General features: G+C 37.5%; 1 protein-coding gene across 2 annotated transcripts; it reads left to right on the top strand.

The window, feature by feature from the left end:
- The first annotated feature begins 1,965 nt into the window (after positions 1-1,965).
- Positions 1,966-17,547, top strand: LOC127419479 (leucine-rich repeat-containing protein 38-like). 2 transcript variants are annotated; one of them, XM_051660898.1, is made up of 5 exons: positions 1,966-2,271; positions 2,896-3,032; positions 3,139-3,385; positions 3,624-5,070; positions 16,350-17,547. In XM_051660898.1, the coding sequence occupies exons 4-5, from the start codon at positions 4,443-4,445 to the stop codon at positions 16,592-16,594; spliced, it is 873 nt and encodes a 290-aa protein (XP_051516858.1). In that variant the 5' UTR covers positions 1,966-2,271; positions 2,896-3,032; positions 3,139-3,385; positions 3,624-4,442; the 3' UTR covers positions 16,595-17,547. The 2 variants fall into 2 exon arrangements, with proteins under 2 accessions (XP_051516858.1, XP_051516859.1); XM_051660899.1 differs by having other exon boundaries at positions 1,966-3,032.
- The last annotated feature ends 4,679 nt before the right edge of the window (positions 17,548-22,226 follow it).

Raw genomic sequence — 22,226 nt, 5'->3', positions numbered from 1 at the left:
TCCATCTCTCTTTAGCAGGTCAGGTCTACCCCAAAAACTCTTCCAATTGTCTATGAATCCGATGCTATTCTCCAGACACCACTCAGACATCTTGCCATTCAGTGACACTAATCTACTATAAACCTCATCACCATGACGAGCAGGGAGGGAGCCAGAGCATATTACAGTGTCTGTCATCGTTTTTGCAAGTTCACACATCTCTTTAACATTATCTCTAGTGATCTCCGACTGGCAAAGCCAGAATCGAATCGAGTCTGTAACAATACCCAGCCCAAATTTTACGTTAATTTTGGACCCTGTGTAAATATGAGTTACTGTTAATATACGACAAACTAACCAATAGATTTCGCTGCAATGGCATGTAAAGACGGTGTGTGAATGTGTACTGTTGTCCTAGCGACCGTGGTTCGAATCCGCGTTTCCTGTTTCTACTCTTAATATTTCCTTTAATACTACTTAAGATAATAGAATAAAATTAATATAAATGTTGATTTCATCATGTCGAGGAGTGCAGAGAAGGGTTTGTTCCGGAGGCAGGGTCTGTTGATCGCACTCGTTCCTGTGTGAAACCATGGTTACTGTAGTAAAACCAAGGTTATCTTTTCTAAGGTAAGGTTAGGTTTAGGGGTAGGGGTTAATGTAGTGTGTCTGTGGGACTCTAAATAAACACAATAAACACACTGCAGTGATGCCCATACTGTATGTTAGTATTTAAATATAGGTGCAAATAATCTCTGCATAATCTGCACCAGAGTGCAGTTAGTGTCTACCATTATTTGCACCAGGGTTGGGGTGCAAATAATATCTGCCTCTATTTGCAGTGGGGTGTAAATCTGCCATATTTTAAACTGTTCACTCAAGAACAGCCGCACCATAAACTATAAAACAGTCATGACACTTGAAATATTCGTGAATGTAACTGTTTACTTAGAGTGTTGTGGCAGGGTCCAATAGTGTTTTAACTGCCCCAACCTTCAATAATTGTTCCTTTGCAAAGTTTTAATCATATTGTGACTGGTTCACAAGCAATCCATGCTGATATGAGCCGAAAATACAACAATCCATGCTAAAATGTTCTGAATACGCAAACATAATACAGTACATGGTGATGTTAGGTGCTTCAAAATGCCAAAGCAGAGATTCTGTTCTTCACAGTTGCAACATCTCACATCTTCCGTGCTTGTTTACACACAAAACTGCATGTGTTTTTCCCAGTCAGTGGCAGCAGCAGCATGAGAAGTGGTTTTAAAAGATGTGTACCACTCTTGTAATGCGGCGCACATCACCGGAAATGCACCAAAACAATCAAAGACGTCCATCTAGTGCATGTTTACAAAAGACTAACAATTAAAAGTAGCACAGATGGGTGCAAAAATGGTCCAGGACACCTTTAAAACATAAGAAACAGCAACAAAATTGGGGTTGTAACTTGACATTGCGTCTTTTAAAAACGGCGCAAGATGCATGATAATGGTCAAAGCCGTTCGTCTAGTGCATGTTTATGTTAAAAAAAAATTTGTTTTAATCCAGATAGATGCATGAAGGTGTCCTGTGTAAGTCCCCTTAAAAGTGTAGATGAATCTCTCATGAAAGGCCCTCTCTCCTCTTCACCTGTGTGACTGAGCACCAGTGTGCGGGGCCAAGGGTGCAATGACCAAAAATAGGTATTGATGTCTTGCTGAAGAGGTAGTCAAATGCAGATGTATTTAGTCCTTGTGACATCACAAGTTCCACAAATTCAAAATGAGCCATTTTTGCTGCTTGATTTAAATAAAAGCAATTTTTCTATTAAGGAGGAAGTTTTCAGTTCTGAAATTACAGTATGTTTTTATAGTACAATGACCCCATATATGTCAAAAGATCAAGGCAAATTTGATTCCTCATGTCATGGCCCCTTTAAAAATGAGCGTGGGATTTGAGTGTTGCAGTGGATGGGGACGTAAAGCCTTACATTTGGATCTGTTCCTCATACAAAGTGATCACACTGCATCGATCGGCATCAGAGTGACATTTAAAATATGGACAAAGGGTGATGTTGTAGTGATAGAGGCAACCGACCAAGGAGGGCATTTTGGTGACACAGGCACAAAGTCGCTATTTGGATATATCGTATGAGAGTGTGTTGTTCCAAATCTGTATTTCTTTCTTTCTTAGAACACAAAAGGATATGTGTTAGGAATTTTTAGGATTGGCCCCTAAGTATCAAGTCAGGTCTGCAGTCGCTGTCTCGATCTGGATCCTCATGAGGGGAGAAATGACACAGACACTTAAGTATGCATCAGAGATTTCTCATACTTTATTGTTCAGCACAGCATTATATATCTTTGTAAGAACAGGAAAAGCAGTACACTAACTACATTGTCTAATGAGGTCAGTCATTACCTTATATGAAAAAGACATACATATAGATTCTGCATTAATTACGTAATTGAAACGAAAATGTTCTAGAATATAGGAGTGATGTTCAACTAGACGGTGTTCAACATTTGACCTCAGACACTCGGGGGAGAAAAACAGGAAACCCTTTCCACATGATTACCGTTAATGACACACACACACTATGAGAAAAGGAACTGAGTACTAGCTGTGTAATGTCAGCTTGCTTAATTATAGATCAACTGAAAAGGTCAACTTAGAGGTGCTGAGAGGTCAACTTCTCTCACAATATGTTAGAGAGAATGTTAGTGACTGACAGCCTCAGTCACCTTTCACTTTCATTATATGGAAAAACAGGGTTGATTGAGTAAACAACAACAGAATTTTCATTTTTGTGTGAACTATACCTTTAAGACCACAAAGAATTTTGTTTTTGTCCTTCCTGTTGTGTGCAATCCATAAGCCCACTGTGTCAAACTGTATGTTGCTCATGATATTTATTATTTATTCATGTGTCAGACTTTAATTGTGAATGGAAAATCTGTGTGGCTTTTCTGACACTGCCAAATGCCCTACTGAGAAGATAACCTGGACTTAACTCCTTTCCACTAATGAATTTGACATTTAGAACCTACATGTCTTTAACTGGAACAAAGGTAAGATTAACATTTCAAGTTGATCAGTTTTTAAAGATTAAAAAAGTGTCAATAAGAGATTGATAAGGGTCAGAGATATGTTTTGTTTTATGTTACTATCTACCAGAAAGGTCAAGGGTACCATATGATCTATGGGACTATTGTGTAATTCCATTGGTCTAAGCCACGCCATTCTCCAGCACATGTGACGTAAGAGGAAAGCTGTCTGCAGTCACAGCATGTGTTCTGTTTGCCTGGAGATTTACAGCAGCACAGGAGTAAACCTGAATTCAGACCACAGAGGGCCAGAAATAAACAACAACAGCTGGAAAACCGATGAGTAATGACTGTTTTCATGAGCACACTGGAGAGGGGTAAAGTCAAAATCATTTGTATTCCTTCAATTCATGTACTATTTGAACATGCAGCTCGGAACTTTTTGAAAACATTTGCTTTTCAGGATATAAATAACTGTGATTATCGCTTGGTTAAATGTGACATTGTGAGGGGGCTGGAAGATTCAGCGTGCAATTTCCGATTTGTAACATGCAATTGAAAGATTTTATAATCTTTATTGAGGTTCACACTTATTTGATTCTTACCATCTCACAGTTCCAGGGCAGTAATCTGTATGCACACAGCCACAAGTTAATCGTCATATGCATCACCATGGCAATGGAGCCAGAATATGGATTTAGACACTACGCCTTCTGAATCGCCAGACAACAGGCAACCAAAAAGAAGCCGAACGTGATTAAATGTGATAACCATCACCAACAAGTCATTAGCTCTTTCTACGATTGAACAAGAATCACAACCACAGCCTGTAGTCAAATATGCAATGGACACCACACTGCAGCTGGCACTCAATCAAGAATAGAAGCATATGGGCCGAGATACAGATCAGCACATAGTGTACATTTGAATTAAAGAACCAGAATTGCTCTCCGCGTCCCCCGCTGTCAGACTGTGGGTTAAACCAACCAATATACACCTCCCTTCATGTCACGTCCCCCTCTTCTCCCTCCCTTCTCCATGCCCCCGGCTCTTCCCAGTCTGTGGTTCACTCGCCTCTGTTTACCTCTCTGTTAATCCCCCGCATCTCTCTCTCTCACTCCCCTACATTCTCTTGATCACTGCCTTTCCTCCCCTTTCACGCTCAGAGTCAGCAGGCTGCCACACGACCCACACTGCCTGCTACATGATCTCCTGGAAAACAGAGCTCTGTGTTTTTGTAGCCACTTGCTGCTGCTCAAGCCTTTTTAGATTGCGAACTAGGAGACAAGGAAAGATGTCTTCACGACAACCCTGACTGCTGTCATCTCCACATGCCCTGTCCCCTTTCCTAGTATCTCGCCCCCTGACCCTTTACCCCAGTCCCTTTCCTCTGCCCCTCTCCGAACCTCCCCTTCACCTCTCACTCTCTTGACAATGTTCTCATGTGTTCACTGGCTTCAGCCTTTTCTTGCCTTGCTGTCCTCTACCTTATTAACTTGGGGTTACAACTGCCCACCCAGCTGCTTGTGTCCGGACCACCATACCGTGGACTGCACAGGTCAAGGGCTCACCCATCTACCAGACTCCATCCCTTTGGACGTGCGGAGACTTCTTTTGTCAAATAACTGGATTTCCTGGATCCCCTCTGATTTTCTGGTTCTCTACAGCGATCTAGTCTACCTGGATCTCAGGAATAACTCTCTAACTAAGCTGGAGCCTGGGACCCTGAGCACATCCTCCAGGTTGGTCTATTTGGACCTGGGGAGTAACAACTTAACAGAGATCCCCTCTGGGACTTTTGGGGAATCCCGAAGCCTGATCAAGCTACGACTGGGCAACAATCCATTTTTGAGCATGGTCAGCAAGGATGCTTTCTTGGGCCTCACGTCTTTACGAGAGCTGGAACTTGAGAGGAATGCCCTCTCTGGACTGGACGTTGAAGTGTTGAGCCAGATGCCTTCTTTGCGGATGATACGCTTGGAGAGAAACCCCTGGGTGTGCAATTGTTACTTTGCCAAACTCTTTCTGTGGCTGTTGGAGAATCGTCACAAGCTCCCAACGGGTAAGCTGCTTAAAAATTGCTTTCCTTTCTCTGCATCTGCATCAAATAATGCCATACTCATTAAATTATCAATAACTTATCAATAAATTATGATTCAAGTTATTATGCTAAATGTTGAGGTAGGTAGATCTGTACATGAACCACTGCTCTAAGTGGTCCACCAGTGGAAGATCTAATATATCAAAACATTCTGTACCTCAAAGGCTCAATGACATAGAGAGTGAAAGGTGATGATACATAGGATCTACATTATAAGTAAGTCATGCATGTGGGTGGAGTGTTTTTATTTTGGACAGAGATGCTTATGACCCATCAGTTGTTCAAAATTCAGACTAATTTACATTTAAGCAGACACTTTTATTCAAAGCAGCTTATAGTGCATTTGAGGTACACATTTTAATAGTAGGGCTACATTGTGTGTTCCTTGGCAAATACACCCCTGACCTTGCTATTGCTAACGCTATGCTTTAACAGTTGAGATACAGGAACTTCAGGCATTAGCAGGATAGTTAACAGGATAGGCTAGTATTTCATTTATTTAATTTTTTAATCTTTAATCTCTCTATTGAGAGCTTTTTAAAGCTAACACTTGTGATATTACATTTCTTCATTGCATCTTGAAGACAGATAAATAATGCATGAGAATGTTTTCAAATCAAGATATAATGAAGCAGACAGTGTAGGTTATCACTAGAATATGCAAAAATGTATCTTGTGCATAATTCATGAAACATATGCCATGCAATATCTAGTTTTGTCTTGCATCTCATGTCTTGTCATCATTAAGGGAATTGTACCCTCTTGGATACAGTATCCCTTGGTCAATAGATCACTTACTACTAGTCTAAGGTTCCACAGCTTGGTACTGGTGCAAGATCCTCACTGTCTATTAGAAGCACAGGTCACTTTTCTCTCCTGGTGTCTGTTTTAGAGACTAATGAAACATTGAGTTGCAAGTTACGAACATTTCAATATGAAACATTTAGTTTGGGTTTAGGTTGCACATGTAGATACTGTATAATGTACCAAATGCTGGAAATACGTGAAGTGGTTGTGTAGCAACATTGTATTCACTTTGCCTATGCGACCAAAGCCCTTTAAAATGAAATATTAAGTGCTTCATATTAAATGTTTGCTGGGATATTAAACAATGACATTCTAAAGCCTAAATTCACAGCTCTTCAAAAAACAAAAAAAAAAAATGTGACATGCTTATGTCATAGTTGTTGTATCATAGGTGTGAAACTTCCTGATTGGATTACATTTTAGATTAAAAGAAAGGTTTTGTGGAATCTTCAGAGGTTTACCTGAAAAATGTTTACAAATCCTAAGAGTTTAAAATAAGAGTCTGAGATCATATTTGTCTGAATATTTTTTTCTTTGTTTTGTTTTAAATCATTATCAGTTAATCAGAATGTATTTTCAGATAAATAATATAAACTGTACTAGTTAATTGGACATGACCTCATGAACATAAACACTGACCTTCAATTTTGCAATTCTTATGTCAGCAGAGTTAAGGTTCAGTTAGATGTGTTAAAAATACTTCACCAATTAAGACATGTCTGCAGTCCACAGTGTTTCAGAATATGACTGCTATGCTGTATAATTAGTGAAGTTGTGGCTATGCATCAAATATAGAATTGGAGCAAAGCATATACACTGACCTAGAAATTAGCTTGGAGTTTGCTAACAGATAGTAGATGAAAACATACAGTATGGGAGACGAAAAGAAATGTAGTGTCCATTAGGAATAATTCACTAGGTAGGAGTAGTTAGAGAGGGATTGATAATAGGCAGATAACTATAACTATAAGAAGGGATAGTTCACCCAAAAATAATAAAAGTGATAACTAAAAAAATAGACAACTGGTAAGATACAAAATTGATAACTACAGTAGATAATAAAAGTAGGTAACTACTATAGTTCACCCAAAAATGACAATTCTGTCATCATTTACCCAACCTCATGTTGTTCCAAAACCCCAAATAACTTTTTTCCATGAAAGACAAAAGGAGATGTTATGCAGAATGATGTCCTCAGTAACCATTCACTTTCACTGCATCTTTATTCTAAACACTAAAAGTGAATGGTGACTGAAGCTAACATTCTGCCTAACATCTCCTTTTGTTTTCAACAAAAGGTCATATAGGATTGGAATAACACGAGGGAAGTAAATGATGACAGATTTTTAATTTTCATCTTAATGTAAAGAGAAGACCAAGAGGAGTAACATTTTTTTTGAATGTCTTAGACAGTCAGACATATATAGTTTTAGAAATGCTTATGGTTAGATTGTAGCTCAAATACTATAGTCCTTTAATTGTATTTCTATAAAGAAAAAGAATTCTACTACAGTATAATTAATATGTTAAAACATTCTATGAAGAACACATTGACTTGACCTAAAAAAATAAAATAAATAGAATCCACCATAATGTACCCTTTAATTTAAAATCCAAGGGCCACTAGTTTAAACTCCTTACACGGTTGTCATTCTTGCACTTGGGTGTGGATGAACACGTTATATCCATTATTCAGCCCAACATTGAATCTGATACTGATGACAGCACACACCTGGCACACTTTAAGTTGCCTACAAGGTAATTGGAGAGTCGCTCTTTGAAGGGCAGGAAGCAAGATTTCCACCAGTGTAGGACTGAGTGTGCAAGCAAAGCATGTATTGTGACAGGCATGCACATGACTTTTTAAACAACCCCTTAAAGGTCATCAGACAGAGCCTGAGAGGTTTTTGCAACATGTATTACATTTGAGCTAACAAACCATGTGTTTAACTTCAGTGCACACAGGAGCCTTCAACGGGGGTCTGTGGCGGTACTGCAGGAGCTTACTGCAATTACTGTTTGTTCTTAAAATAATATTTGTGGAAAAAATATGGTTAATGGAAAATATGGGTTAAATCAAAATGCAATATTAAGCTAACTTTAACTAAATTCAAGTTAAGTGTAATTCCAGTGTTTCCCCTAGGATTTTTTTCAGCAGCGGTGCTGTTGTGGGCGTGTCCACAAGCCTGCAACGCCACACCCGTATTAACATGTATTGGTCGAGGAATAGCTTAAAACATGGGTGTTAAACTCAATTTCAGCCTGGGCCACATCAGGGTTTATTTGTGCCCTCAAAGGGCCCTTTGAAAATGTGGCACCAGCACCTGCTTTGGTAGCACCCATGCAAATAATATTACAATGTTACAATATGTGCATTGCAATGAACATTTGAGAGTACAGCACTGATTTTGAGGTTGGGTTGCAGATGAAAATTATGATATAACATTTGTGGAAAAAATGAACACCTAGTTTCTATATAAAGAACTATGGCATTTTTGAAAAAACAGCAATCTAAGTACATTTAGATTGTTTTTCTGCCACAACTACAGTACAGTTAGTGTTACTACAGTAAATCCATGGTAAAGTTAAGCGTTGATCTGAGAATTGAAAAGCCTTCTAATTTATGTTTTCTCCTATTTTCTTTGTCAGTGTCGTGTAGAATGTGGGGGCTGTTTGTTTTAACCTCTTACACTCAGCGCGGCCCGGTACCGGGCAGAGAGGGGGCGTTGGTATTACTGAACAACCACTTGCTTGATTGGCACAAAATACGTGTCGTTTTAAAGCTTAGACTCTTATCTTTACAATGAATGTAGCTGATCTGGTCATTTCTCAAATACTGCTTTTAAATTCACTGATAAAATAGAACTGTTCTATTTGAATTATTCACAAATTTGTGATCAGAACAATAATATATAAAAAGATCAAAAGATGTATATATCTTTTGAAAGGTATTGATTAGTACAATATAATGAGCAGATTTGTTTCACTCAGAGATCAAACTACAGTTTGTATTTGCGTGTGAAATGCACATGTATGATAAACAGAGAAAACATAATCATTGTCACATTTTGGTTTATAACTTCATGAAAAATACACATGATGAAGAAAATAGCATATCTCAACTTATAGCAGATGGCTCTGGATAAAACAAGCCCACACTCAACGTAATACAATATGTAGATCAGAAATATTCCCAAAGAGTGTCATAACAAGCAATGGTGGCTAATGGCATCTCTGTGACGACGGTTTCTCTCATGATTTCTCTGGGATCGATTCACAGATACACGATCCTTTATGTAATAGTGTCAGATCATCCTCACTGGCTGTATAGAGAGTGTTAGGGTGTTTTCACACCTGGCTCCTTTGGAGCGTTTGTTTCAGAACCTGACACATTTTCTCCCTTGGTCCGGTTCGTTTAGGCATATATGAACACGGCACCTTTAAAATAGGAGCTGTTTTATTTTTCCTGAGGTAATTTTGGTACGATCGTTTCTCTCTCTAGTTTAGTGGCGGAACACGGGTAGGACAGCGTTTAGCAACTTTTTGACAAATAAAAAAAAAAAAAATGCAGCTTTTTTCTGCTGTTTGTGTGTGTGCGTGTGTACGTGAGGGAGAGAGAGAGATCTGTGAGAACAGTTTCAATGGAGAAATAATGCAAAAGCATCTAATGACAGATAAAAATAACAATGACGGAAACTTTAGAACTCATATCCATCTGAGTGACAGATCATTTCTATTTGGAGCACAACCTCTAACTGGCGATGCTTGAAAATTCTCAAAAATTTGTAATGGTTGACACATTTTTTACAGGCATATAATTTTAACCGGTATATCAATGGTTGAGCTTAATCCTGGAACAGCGAACATAGTGACCAATAAGGGGACAGCTTGCTCACATGTGACTTTTATAGACATAGTTTTGGTCCATTTTGAGATGTTCCCTTGTGAAAGCGAACCGAAACAAGAAGAAAATGCAACAAAGCAAATGGTCTACAGGTCTGAAAACACCCTTAGATTCCATTTTGGCACTTAGTTTATGTACTGTAAGTAAATGTTGTTGTTTTTTTTTTTTGTTTTTTTTTTTGTGGAGATTTTTTGCATTCATTATTTTCAGTTATTCTGTTTTAATGTTCAATAAAACTTGTTTGGAGATGTTTTTGGACACTTAAATTAAAGTCCACTTTGGGAGCCATGGTTCCAAATGCTATATCTTTGGATTACTTTACACTATCAACAACATTTTTGTTTCCTGGTATAGTTGACATGTTGGAGAACAACACCAAAGTTAATTTAATGACTGTCTGTACTTACTGTCTAAAAGGTATAATGCCAAACATGAATAATAAATGAAAAATGTATTTTTAGCGCATGTTTTGTCAGCAGTATTGTATCATGAGAGTCTCTGAGCGTGATTAATATATACAGTATTTTCTTCACATTTTGAAAGGTTTTCTAAATATTAATGCCATGCAATTTTTTTGTTTTGTTTTTAAGAGTTATAAGCTCTTACTTTTTGGTATGCCATTTAAACATGAAATCCTTAAAAATGGCTTCAGGGTGTAAGCTAGTTTCATCACCGAGTCATTAGAGTTTTTCAACAGACAATTCTGTACCACACTCAAACGGGTTTCGCAATCCCCGCAGCGCATCTCACTGGTTCACAAATGCATTTAAAATAGTCTATTGTCCGGTTGAGACCAGTCTGCGAATTACCACACCTGCTCTGCGCTCGTGCTGCTATGATTAAGCCGTGTTGATAATTGACCCATGTAGCGCTGTTTCATTCTGCTTTTGAAGCGAGCATAATGCACTCCAAAACATACAGATGACAGGGGAAGGCTCATTTATATTCACGAGGAAAGCGCTAACTGATTGTTCAGTGAAACATTGTGATCCCCTGCCATCCTACGTTTCAGAAATGAGCTTGCAGGTGTTGGGCCTCATGTATTCAGATAGAAGACAAAGGCAGGCCTAACAGTCGTAAAAACATAACTCAAGCCACACATTCCATGTCGTAAATCTTACTGATAAAAATCGCGCCAAAATCAAACAAAGGGAGTCCAAAACAGACTACAAATCCATGAAGCCTTGCTCACTAAAGGATCGAACTCTCAACTCCTATTGGATGAGGCACACAACAGAACGTCCCTCAAACATGCCTCTGAAATGTTTCATGAGTTACTTCCAGCGACTTGGTTCACCGAATATAGACGTAGCTTTTTTGCTGCTCTCAGGTGCAACTTTGTGGCACAAGGAAGTAACGTCCAACTTGAAACTGTAGCCATACAATCTCCATCTCGCTGGACGAGTTGAGATTACTCTGTGTTCAACCGAACACTCTAACGGATCCGAAGGAGACCGCCGAGCAATTCGCATCTTCATCCGTTTGCCTACAGAACACGGTGAAGAGATTAAAGATTTCTCTTCCATCTTCAATCAAGTCGACATTTCTGAGTTCTCCGCCAGCCCGCCGAGAATCAACAGCCGTACCGCCTGCTGACAATCAACAGCCGTACCGCCTGCCGACAGAGCGAGGAAACGGCCTCCCGTCATCACCCGAGCCTCAAGGAACCGGGTCAAAGTTAAAGGACGGAGGAAAACACATTCTACCTGTGTCCTCATGCGATTCAAGTAAGAGGTTTACGTCTGGGCAGAGATAGAATATTATAGTGTGTTATTCTTGTGTTTCAAGGTTTTTGCTTGTACAGTTTACGGACCGCCATGTCCGCTCATTATTAATACTCAGGGTATTAATTATCACAAATTTGTTTTGCTGTATTGTGGTCCAACCAAATTGGACTGTTGTGCAATTTCGCCATCGTGGGTGAGACAGCAACTGAGTTCATCCATTAAAGAGTCAAATAACACTGGACTGTTTACGAGCCGTCCACCGCGTCTCTGAGTGATAAACTGACAGCTGTTTTCTTTCCCACGATCGCGAAATCGGCTTTAGGGCTGTCACTTCTCTCTCTCTCTCGTACTAATTACACACACACTGTCACACACACCTTATGTGTTATAGGATTATTTTTATTTCCATATCTAATCATATCACTTTTTAGTTTGTAGTTGTAAGTCGGAAGTTTATTGACTGCATTGTATTAATTATTAATTGATATTACTGCATAAATAAACTTTGTTTATATTACAAAGAGAAGTGTTTTGGTTTGTTTTGCATACGCCTGTGTCATGCTGACGGGATGTCAGTGCTCGGATTCAAACCTTCATTCATTGTTTTTTTCCCCCAAAATCGATATTCTTCGGATGCCGATTTTCCTAAGAAAACAATCTAATATTGAGACTGTTTTACTATCTGGTTATTAGTCCCTGATTTCAGGGTGGTGCCCTGTCAATGTTAATCCTTATTAATATTCTATTGATTTTTGATAATTGATAATTATCTTTGATGATTGTTGAATTTGAATGATCAATAAGCTAGTGTTAATTTTAATTAATGTTCATCGATGTTAACAATTAATGATTATCTTTGATAATTGTTGATTTTAAAGGATTAAAAAAAAGCTAACATTGATTCTCATCAATGTTCTATTGATTTTAATAATTAATAATTATCTTTGATAATTATTAATTATTGCTAATAACCAAACTTGCTCCTAAACGTAGCACACTACATTTACTGGAGCCCCATATGAGGTTTTAATGGGTTAGATCCAATTAATTAATTAAAATATTAATTAATTAATAACTACAGAAATAATTTTTAATTATTTCTGATAGTAACACTGATCTAAACAACCAGTAAAGCCCTACACAGGCCACTTGAAATGAAGCGAGTTTGACACGTGTTGTTATGCGGTGACGTCACTGTAAGTAAGCGTGTATATTTGTGTGTGGTGGGGTCTCTTTCGCAGTGTAGAAAGCGCACAGCTGACTGGGGCTGGCAAACGTTATGTTGCATCAAGAATATTAAATGAACCATGTGAAATCCCAACAGCGGTGCTCATATTTCAGCAGTGGCGCAGCGCCGCTGCAAAATGCATATAGAATACAAGAAAGAATACAAAAAAGATGCATTAAATACACTAAAATGTGTTATCAGTAATTGTACCAAATGACTGTATATGAAAAATGATTATTTTAATGGCCCTGCAATGTAAGTATCATATATGGTACTATATGCATGTTATAGGCCAGGATCAAAATGTAACACTCAGTTGAATGTAATAACAGGGTGCCCTCTCTGGTCACCAACAGGCCTGAAATTGGTTGAAGATCCCTGATGCACAAGATAATACACGTGCACTGTAATGAGGATGTAATTATAATAAAAGGAAGGTCATATTTTTTCAGACTCATTTAGCATGCTAGACTTTATTGAATGAATCCAACATAGTCTAAATACGTAGAGAAACCCAATAAGAAAAGGAATAATATATTCAGTTTTATTACACTTTGGCAAAAGCCAAAGCATTAATTCATTTTGTTGTTGCAGACATACTAACATGGTGTGTCCTGTGCACTCCTCATGTTGCACATATGTAGTGATAGCAGAGAAAGACGACACTAGTCAGCTGTCTGTGCTAGCGGCTAATGTGAGAATTATCTAAATGGGTCAAAGCATGTGTGTGTTGGTGATTTGTGTTTTGCTCTGAGGGAGCTCCTGTGTAAAACACTGATGCTCTGGCATGATTAAAAACAAAAAAAAAATTGGATGAGCTTTTAGAGCTAGGCAAATGGCCACGTGACCAACCCAACAAAGGAGGCTGAGGTCATTGAATCCCCAGCATGTGGAAAACCCCTTCTGGTTGGAGTGACTCATCCACACTAACTGCCACACACGTTTGATAGTGATGTCAACTGACTCTGGCCAATAACAGGAACAAACATAGTGGCATTGTATTGTGGCGTGTAGGCTTATGGAACATATTAATGAGAATGCTTTTTCTTATTATTTTAATATAGAAATCCTTTTTTTAGAGACCATTTAAGAAATCTACAGGCTGTTTTTTGCTCTCCCATAAAACTACTCAGAATCACAAGGGTTTTTCATTGTAAACACAATTAATGGAGCTCTGCTGTTCTGTTGTGTCTGGCTGTCAGCATGGCTGTATTACGTAGGCGATGTTCCACTTTAAATCTGTCATCTGGTGTCCGCTGATCACACAGCTGAAAGGGGATTAAAACCTCCCTTTGGGAAAATCAAAATACAAAGCAAAGAGGAAAATTTAACAAATGAATGTTTCCCTTGAAGAGAGAGCGAGCGAGAAAGAGACAGAAAAAAACAAAATGGGAAAGCACCCCATCTCACATCTTATTTTGCAGTTATGTAATAAGAATTTTGTGAGTCATAGCGACATTGTGATATTGCTAGACAAAAACATTTCCAAATGATGATACTATACTATAGCATATTACTGTACCATAACACTAATCATTGTGAAATAATATGTCTACATTACATTAAGGTCTCTATGTTATAGTAATAACTACTAGCTACAGTGCATTATTTGTGATGATGTACACCTCTCTAGAATACTCTATTTTGATTGGTCAATTGCTGCATACTTATTTGGTGAGTAGCTGTGTAATAAACAAGATAATGTACTATCAGCCAGTCGTTATCGTAAAATAAACCTCTTATGGATGACACAAGACCCTGATCACCCTGTCGAGGTTTATACTGCGATAATGACCAGCTGACTGTACATTTTCCATAAGGTATTTCATCTAAAGAAATGTTCAAAGCTTTGGCATTACTAATAATTTTGATATTTATGTTTTGACAGGTTTGTTTCTTCTTAGTGGTACTCTGTTGTGGCTGGTTTTTCATTTATGCTTTTTTTTCTAACTGATTTCAAACAGACATGTCAAATCACATGAGCGCTCATTGTTTCAGTGCAAACCAAGAAGAAAAAAACATGCATTTGACCTCATTCCAGGTGCAGTTTGCCCATTAAAAAGCGGTTAAATGTAATGACATTGAGTTCTACAAAACATTTTTAATTGTAGTGTGGTAAATAGCCTTGAGTCTTTTGTATTGCATTAATGTTCTTCACTCCATACATTTTTCCACTTGTGCATTAATTATTCTTTGATGCAATATATTGTCTGGATATGTGACTATAAACAAAAAAACAAACCGAAGCATAAATTAAAGATGAAGTGTGTAATTTTGGGATGAAATATTTTTTCATATTCTATCTTAATATGTGAAAAGTGTAAACAATGTGGTGCTATAAAATATTGCTCTGTTTGTTTGAGCATCCCAACCAGCCTGACACAGCAACAATGGCTTAACCAGTGCCAGTTCTATCAGGAAGACTCGCAGACTTGAGTGAATTTAAGATGACATTTATTTGATGAATATAAAACAGAAATGTAATGTCTCTCTTTGGCGTAAGCCCCGTCTGGTGGTCTGAAGAAGTTGTACTCGGAACCGTCATATCCTGCCGGAGATAGGAGGCAGGGGCGAGGAACCTACCCCCGTGCAGGATGGGACTCAACTGACGGTGGTGGGGTGGTGGAGGTTGCCGTGTTAGCACACTGAAACAGCAATGTGATAGATTGTGAGCAGACTTATAAGACATTGGCTTACATGTGATTGGCTAGGAGTTACCTAGCTAATGGTGCAATGATGTACAGCTGCTAGTCTTCCCGCTAGAACTATGCTGCACTTACATTTCTTTGGGCGGGACTATTTGTCCAAACCGAGTAATGGAAGTCAGGTTAAGTGTTCAGGAAACCTGTCTCCAAACTGTCATTATTTTCACAATTTCCTTTAGTGACACTAGAAACTAGTGTCAAAAAGAAAACATAATAAACTGATAAGGAAAACAGCTGAAAAGTCCTTGTAAAGCTTACCTTTTTAAACTATTTAAAAACACAATGTCCTCATATTTAAATGTGCTCTTCAAATGCTTGTTTATATATTTTTTTTTCGTGAAGATTTTATTGCCATTCTAACATCATGTCATGTCATGCAGGCTTTGCTCTTATAATACTGTTGTGATATTAGTGATAATCATTTGGTGAAGAAAAGTTGAAGAAAAGAGAAAGAGGTGCTTTGTTCAAACTCAGTTAAAGAGAATGTTTGTGTGTACTATTGCGCAACTGAGGATGCTTATGACATTAGTGACCTGACACGTGAGCTGGTTCGGAAACGCGTGCAACTCTTATAACTGTACCCTGCTCATGAGAGACAAAATGGAATGTCCCATGCACTATACACCAATATAATTTTTTCCATGTGCCTTTCTTATCAATGTATCTCTATTGCCCTGGTCTTTTTAACTGAAAGAATATAACGTACTATGAAAAAATACTATAACTTTTAGAACTCAATATTTCCTCCACATTGAAAGTAAAATTTATTGAAACTAATCCTGCACTGATGCTCTAAATGCCATATGCTCTGTCCAGAGCCTGTATATGTTTTAATTATTTTTTCCCCCTCTATCTTTCTTGTTCTCCAGGTTTAGAGAATATGGAGTGCTCTCTTCCAGTGGATGGGCAGCAGGTGTCACTGAGTGTGCTTTCTGAGGACAGTTTCCGGGAATGCCGGGGAATGCTGACTCTCACTGATTATCTAATAGTAATTTTTTCTGGAATTTGTATCTCAGTGGCGGCCATTATTGCCAGTTTCTTTCTGGCTTCCACAATCCACTGTTTTCAACGGCTCAAAGCCAAAAGGACAGACGAAGAAGAGGGAGAGGACTGAGGGAACTCAAAACCCACATCCACAGACTGCTCGTTATGCACCACACAGTAGAAGCCAAGGGACTGGTTCATGAATTGAACCACCTTATTTCCATGACAAAAGAACCCTGAATTAGGCCTCTTTTTGACTACTAAATTGAGGCTGCTCGAGTCGTCTTGCATCTCACGATTCAAAACCTTTATCCATGATGCTTGAATGATATATCATGTTTTTATACTTGAATACCAATGATGGAATTTAGCCTTAAAACTAAAACTGTTCCGGAAACTGCAGTTTATTAAACCATTGTCTCATGCCCCTGTATTATATATATATATTTATTAAACATGATCTGCATTATATTTTGACATCAAAACAAAAACTGTGTTATCACAATAATAGTGTTTTTATGGGCATTAAGTTATTTTTGTTATTGTGTAAATTAATATCTTGTTCAGTTGTAGGAAGATTTATCTACTTGCACTTTAAAGTAAAGCTGATATATTGCACACAGTCCCAGTGAGCCATTCTGTAGACCATTTTTCTCAAATCATAATGGCACTTATCACCAAAGAATTAACATGAAATTAACATATTGTGACCACACAGTTGTTTTCATTATACATATCTTAAGATATTAAGTCATTTCGGTTGTTGCATAAATGTCATGCATCCTATAAATACAGGGCAATTGCTGTAGCTAAAGATAGGTCACAATTATACATACTGTATATCAAATACTCAATCAAGGTACCAAGATATTTTAAAGTGAATTAAAAGGGAACTATTTGTCCTTCATTTTTTGTCAACTCTGTCTCGTTATTTTCTTTTCTTTTTTACGTGCTGTAATTACTAATTAAACACTGACGCCAAAGTGTTTTACACTATCAATTATTAATTGTCTTAATAATTTTTTATAGACACACATATTGTACCTGACCCGATGTAGTTGCCATTATTTACCTTTATTGTTGCTTTGTAGCAATAATAATTTCAAAATGTATTATTAATGTAATTTAAAGGAGCACTCAATAATTTTTCTGAAGTATGTCAAAGTATGGCTAACACTGACACCTAGTGGCCTGGATGCTGCATCATTCAAACGCGGTAGTTTTCAGTCATTAATGCCATTGTAGAAATTCACTATGCACAGTAAACCAGGATTAATTTAATCCATGTGTGAAAGTGTCCAATAACAGGGCAGTTACTGAGATTAAGTGAGTAGTCTTCAGCTGGTCATGTGATGCTAACATGGCTGCCCCCGTAAGGCGCCCCTGCTCCATGCAGAATAAAAGAGCTTTTATAAGGTAACTGATATGACTGAACTCTTCAACTCACATGAGTGGTCATGATTTAATACATATGTTTCATAATTATTATTCATTTCTTTAGAAGTAAAACTTTTGAAATGAGAAAAAAAAATGAGTGAACATTTAATGTATGATGACTTGAAATGCAAAACAGCATTGCATGAAGAAAGTGACTGGTGAATTAATGTGAAGCCTATGCATTATGCCTAGTTTTGCCATAATCTACACCTTTGTGGTGCTCATATAATCATTAGCTGAAGTGTGTAATTTCTGCGCCATGAGCACCACCAAACGGAATTGAAAAATAAACATTATTTTCAAACAGCCTTCTGAAAACGTTCCTGTCTGCTGTTGATCGAAAAAACAGATAGTCACTCCCCCAACTCATACCATTGATGAAATCAATGTTGCTGTGACAGGTTGGACAGGTTGCTTAAAACAAACAGGAATTTATATAGCGACAGAGAGACACAGCGTTCGAGAAAATTAACCTCCGAATGGCTTATCCTTGCGCGACCCTGCGTCCTCCTGCACGGACATTGTGTTTTGTATTCGCTATATGCTATGCATCATTTCATTTCATTTAAACTGACTGATCTCAGTTCAGAAAAATCTGGGCTGTCAGTAAAGGGTCAAACGTTTGACGCACCGAGTCATATGACAAAACAATAAGGTGCCGATCACAGCTGAGACTGTCTTTGAGAGAAATGGCAACAAACTTCATCTAATAAGAAACCTCATTAAGTTTTTACATCGAAAGCTATTTGAGTTAAAATACTACAGTCTCTAGTTTCATCCGATGTGTGATTTAAAAAATTTGAGCGATTTATCGCAAAGCAGCACGCTGTTAAACACAATGACTACTTATGAGGACTGTAGGCCTTTTTCCCCTTAGCAATCCTATATTCACTGTAGTGTTAGGTTTGAGTCCACCTTAGTCGAGTCCGAGTCTTTAAACAATCGAGTCCGAGTTCAGTCTGAGTCCAAAAGGGGCCGAGTCGGACTCAAGACCGAGTCCATAACAGGCAGAGTCCGTGTCGAGTCCGAATGAATCTGTTCATGAATCTGAATTCAAATTGTAACCGTTACCTCAACATCAATATTTTAAACTTCACAACTAACAGTTTGTCAAAATAAATGTAACAAAAACACCTCTGTTGCATTTAATATATATATTTTATGATTAGTTTCCTGCTGAACCAGACTTCAAAGTGGTTTCAGAATGAAAGCATATGCTTTAGGTGTATGAAAACAAAACTGTCCTTCAACACACTTCTTATTGTGTTCTGTTGACATTTCAATTATTTGTTGATTTTTCCCCTCAACTCAAACATAGTCTAAAAAAGTGAAATCTGCATTAGTCATTAAAACCAGAGTTATTATTGTTTTGAATTTGAATTTTGTTTTTTATTTCTACTTAATTTTCAATTTGTCAATTCAATTTAATTTAGTTTTATTTACAATTATCCCTATCTAAAGAAATAATAGTCTATACTGAGATTTCTTTCTGAATCTTTTTTCTTTATCTGCCGACTGATTTGGGAAAATACATACTGTACAAATGAGTCAACACAGTAGTAATTACCACTCGCTGAGAAGATTTTGACTGCAAATGCTACATCCAAAAACACAAGCCCACAAATAATATTAGGGCCTTGTCATCACGGACATGATTTTCTAGTTAATTCGCAGGAAACCGCACAGTGCAGGGCAGTTTTCATGCTGCTCCTGTTCCTAAATCCCTGATGTGTCTGTGTGCATCTCATAGCAGAAGATTAAAACATTTGTTTGTTTTTTTATTGATATTTGCTTGAGCAGCGTCCGCGTTGGTCTGCAGTCAGTCTGAAATCTTTAAATACCAACCAAAGAAAATTTCATTGAGCTCTTCTTTAACCGCAAAACATGGAGAGTAATAATTTTGAGTCATAAATTTAACAGAATTTTCCTTCAAAAGTGTCAGAGATGTAGGCATAAAAAGACGTCCATAAGTTACCCGGTCATTTACAATAAAAATAAAAGAAAAATTGAAAATAAAAACATCATAACCAACTAAATTCATCTCGTAACATGAAGTTTAGCTTCATACACAACTCTGTCATCAAATAATACATTTATTTTATAGTCTATAATTAAATTATAAACAAAAAGTTTCACTTCCCAAAATATCCTAATATTTTATTGTGCATGGTTGAATGCTGTGAATGGTGGACAAATGCTGTAAAAGAATGTATTTTAAGCAGCTCGTCAATGCTTTGAAAATAGTCAATCAATAATAAATAGGTGCTGTTTATCTGTTTAGAGTTGCTGTCTGCTTTAGTAATAACACTTTTTCCACCGACTATTTAAAAATTACACAGTTAATTCATCAAGATATTATGGACCAGTTCAAGCTGACAACACTGGATAGACCACAAGAGACAACAGAAGCCTACATGTGTAGATACATTACACCTAAAAAGACTTAATATCCCAATATTAATACTATTTTTCTGTTTTTTTTTATTTAGATATGCTGTTTTAGTAAACTGTGAGGGACATGATGTGGGTGACTTGACTCAATGAAGTTCTTGATTTGAAGTTTTTAACCACGATGAAACTGCAATGCGAGCACCGTCTTGGCTGCACAAACGCCACACGCAATTTTACCAGCTGTCAGGTCCCGTGTCGTGTGAAACTGCCTTGTTTAGTTTCTGTTACATTGGATACATACCTGTCTTTATGTTTTCATCGTGCCAGCCACCTCGGTAGTTGATGTTATACAGTAGTCTCTGTAGTAACATTCAAGCATATTGGTTGAGAGATGAGCGTGCCTGTGCACATGCATATGTGTGTGTGCGTGTTTATTTAAACACAGTGAAATAACTCTGGCTAGTCTATGACTTCAGGGGCTAATACAGCTGCATGCAGACTGAGATGTCTTCATTAATTTATGTTTTGTTATTATTATTTTTTATTTTTTCATCACATCACAAATGTCATGGACTTGGCTGGACTCGGAAAAGTTCCAAAGGCTCGAGTCCGAGTGAAGTCGGAGTCCAAGTCCAAACTCGATTACCCCAACTCTAATTCATTGTACAATATCACACTGAGAATCAATGGGTTCTTCCAAAAGCTGGAAAATGTTGCTTTCAGAGGCTTTATATGGAGTTAGGATGAAAGTAAGGTGCTTTTCAAACTGTTCTGAGACCAGTGCAGACAGACAGCACACTGGAGGTTCAGTCATTCACTATAACATAGGGAGCAAAGGAGTATCCTTTGCTTTCCTATGCAGCCAAGTGCATTCACTCCTAACATCCATCCAAAAGTTCAGTTTCAGGCTGCAGATGATATTTACACCTCTTAACATGGTAGGCTGACATGGGACAATGGTAATCAGTACATACAGTAGATTCAGAATTTATAATGCTAAATTTGATTTTAACATGGTTGGCAGTGATTGGACAATGCTGGCAATTCCTTTGAATCAGAATTGTTTATGCTAATTTCTGAATGGTAATATGCTTTGGCACTAGCTATTACTTGTTTGTCTGACAGAGCGAAGAGAGAACATTGAGATTTTGCTGCCAAAGTAGAAAAAAAAAAATACTTATTGTATAGTTTTTATTTGTGCTTTTCCCAGTACACATTGTTCCAAAGCAGCTTTTCAGAAAATCATCTGAAATGTCTGTAACATCTTAAAAACACAAAAAACAACACTCCTGGAAACATAATAAACAGTTTGATAAAAAAAAAAAAAAATCTGACTTTCTATAGCTTGGTATTATTTAAAATTTCACAACTTAGGCCTGCTGTTCCCATATGAGGACATTAATCTTAAGGAAAACTATTTGCAAAAAAAAAAAAAAAAAAATTTGCATGTTTATTAGGGGCTACTAGTTAAAAATCAAAAAGGGAAATGAAAAATGCACACAGCAGTCGTGCTCGAGTCTCAGGAGTTTACAGTTGTCTCTGCATTTTAAGCTGGGATTGGAGAAAGTACCACCAAAAAACACCAAATAAGTTACACACTTCAGCTTTAAAGGAATAGTTCACCCAAGCACTAAAAGTTGCATTTTCCCTGAAAATTATGTAAATCATGTGTTGTTTCTCACCAAAACAACCAAATCATATGCCTTCAGAAGACTTGGAATATGATGCACAAGTCACATTGACTTCTTTTATGATATTATCACTGCCATCCACAATTATATTGAAAAGATGGATCGGGATTTTCATTAAAATATATCATTTTGGATTCCACATAAGAAAGAAAGTGATACGAGTTTGGAACGACATTATGACCAAATTTTAATATTTGGTGCAAACTATTCCTCTAAATTGTTCTCTGAACAAGAAAATTGGTC

This window comes from Myxocyprinus asiaticus, chromosome 28 (assembly GCF_019703515.2).
Source record: "Myxocyprinus asiaticus isolate MX2 ecotype Aquarium Trade chromosome 28, UBuf_Myxa_2, whole genome shotgun sequence".
Taxonomy (NCBI): Eukaryota; Metazoa; Chordata; class Actinopteri; order Cypriniformes; family Catostomidae; genus Myxocyprinus; species Myxocyprinus asiaticus.
This window is presented reverse-complemented; position numbering and strand designations above follow the sequence as displayed.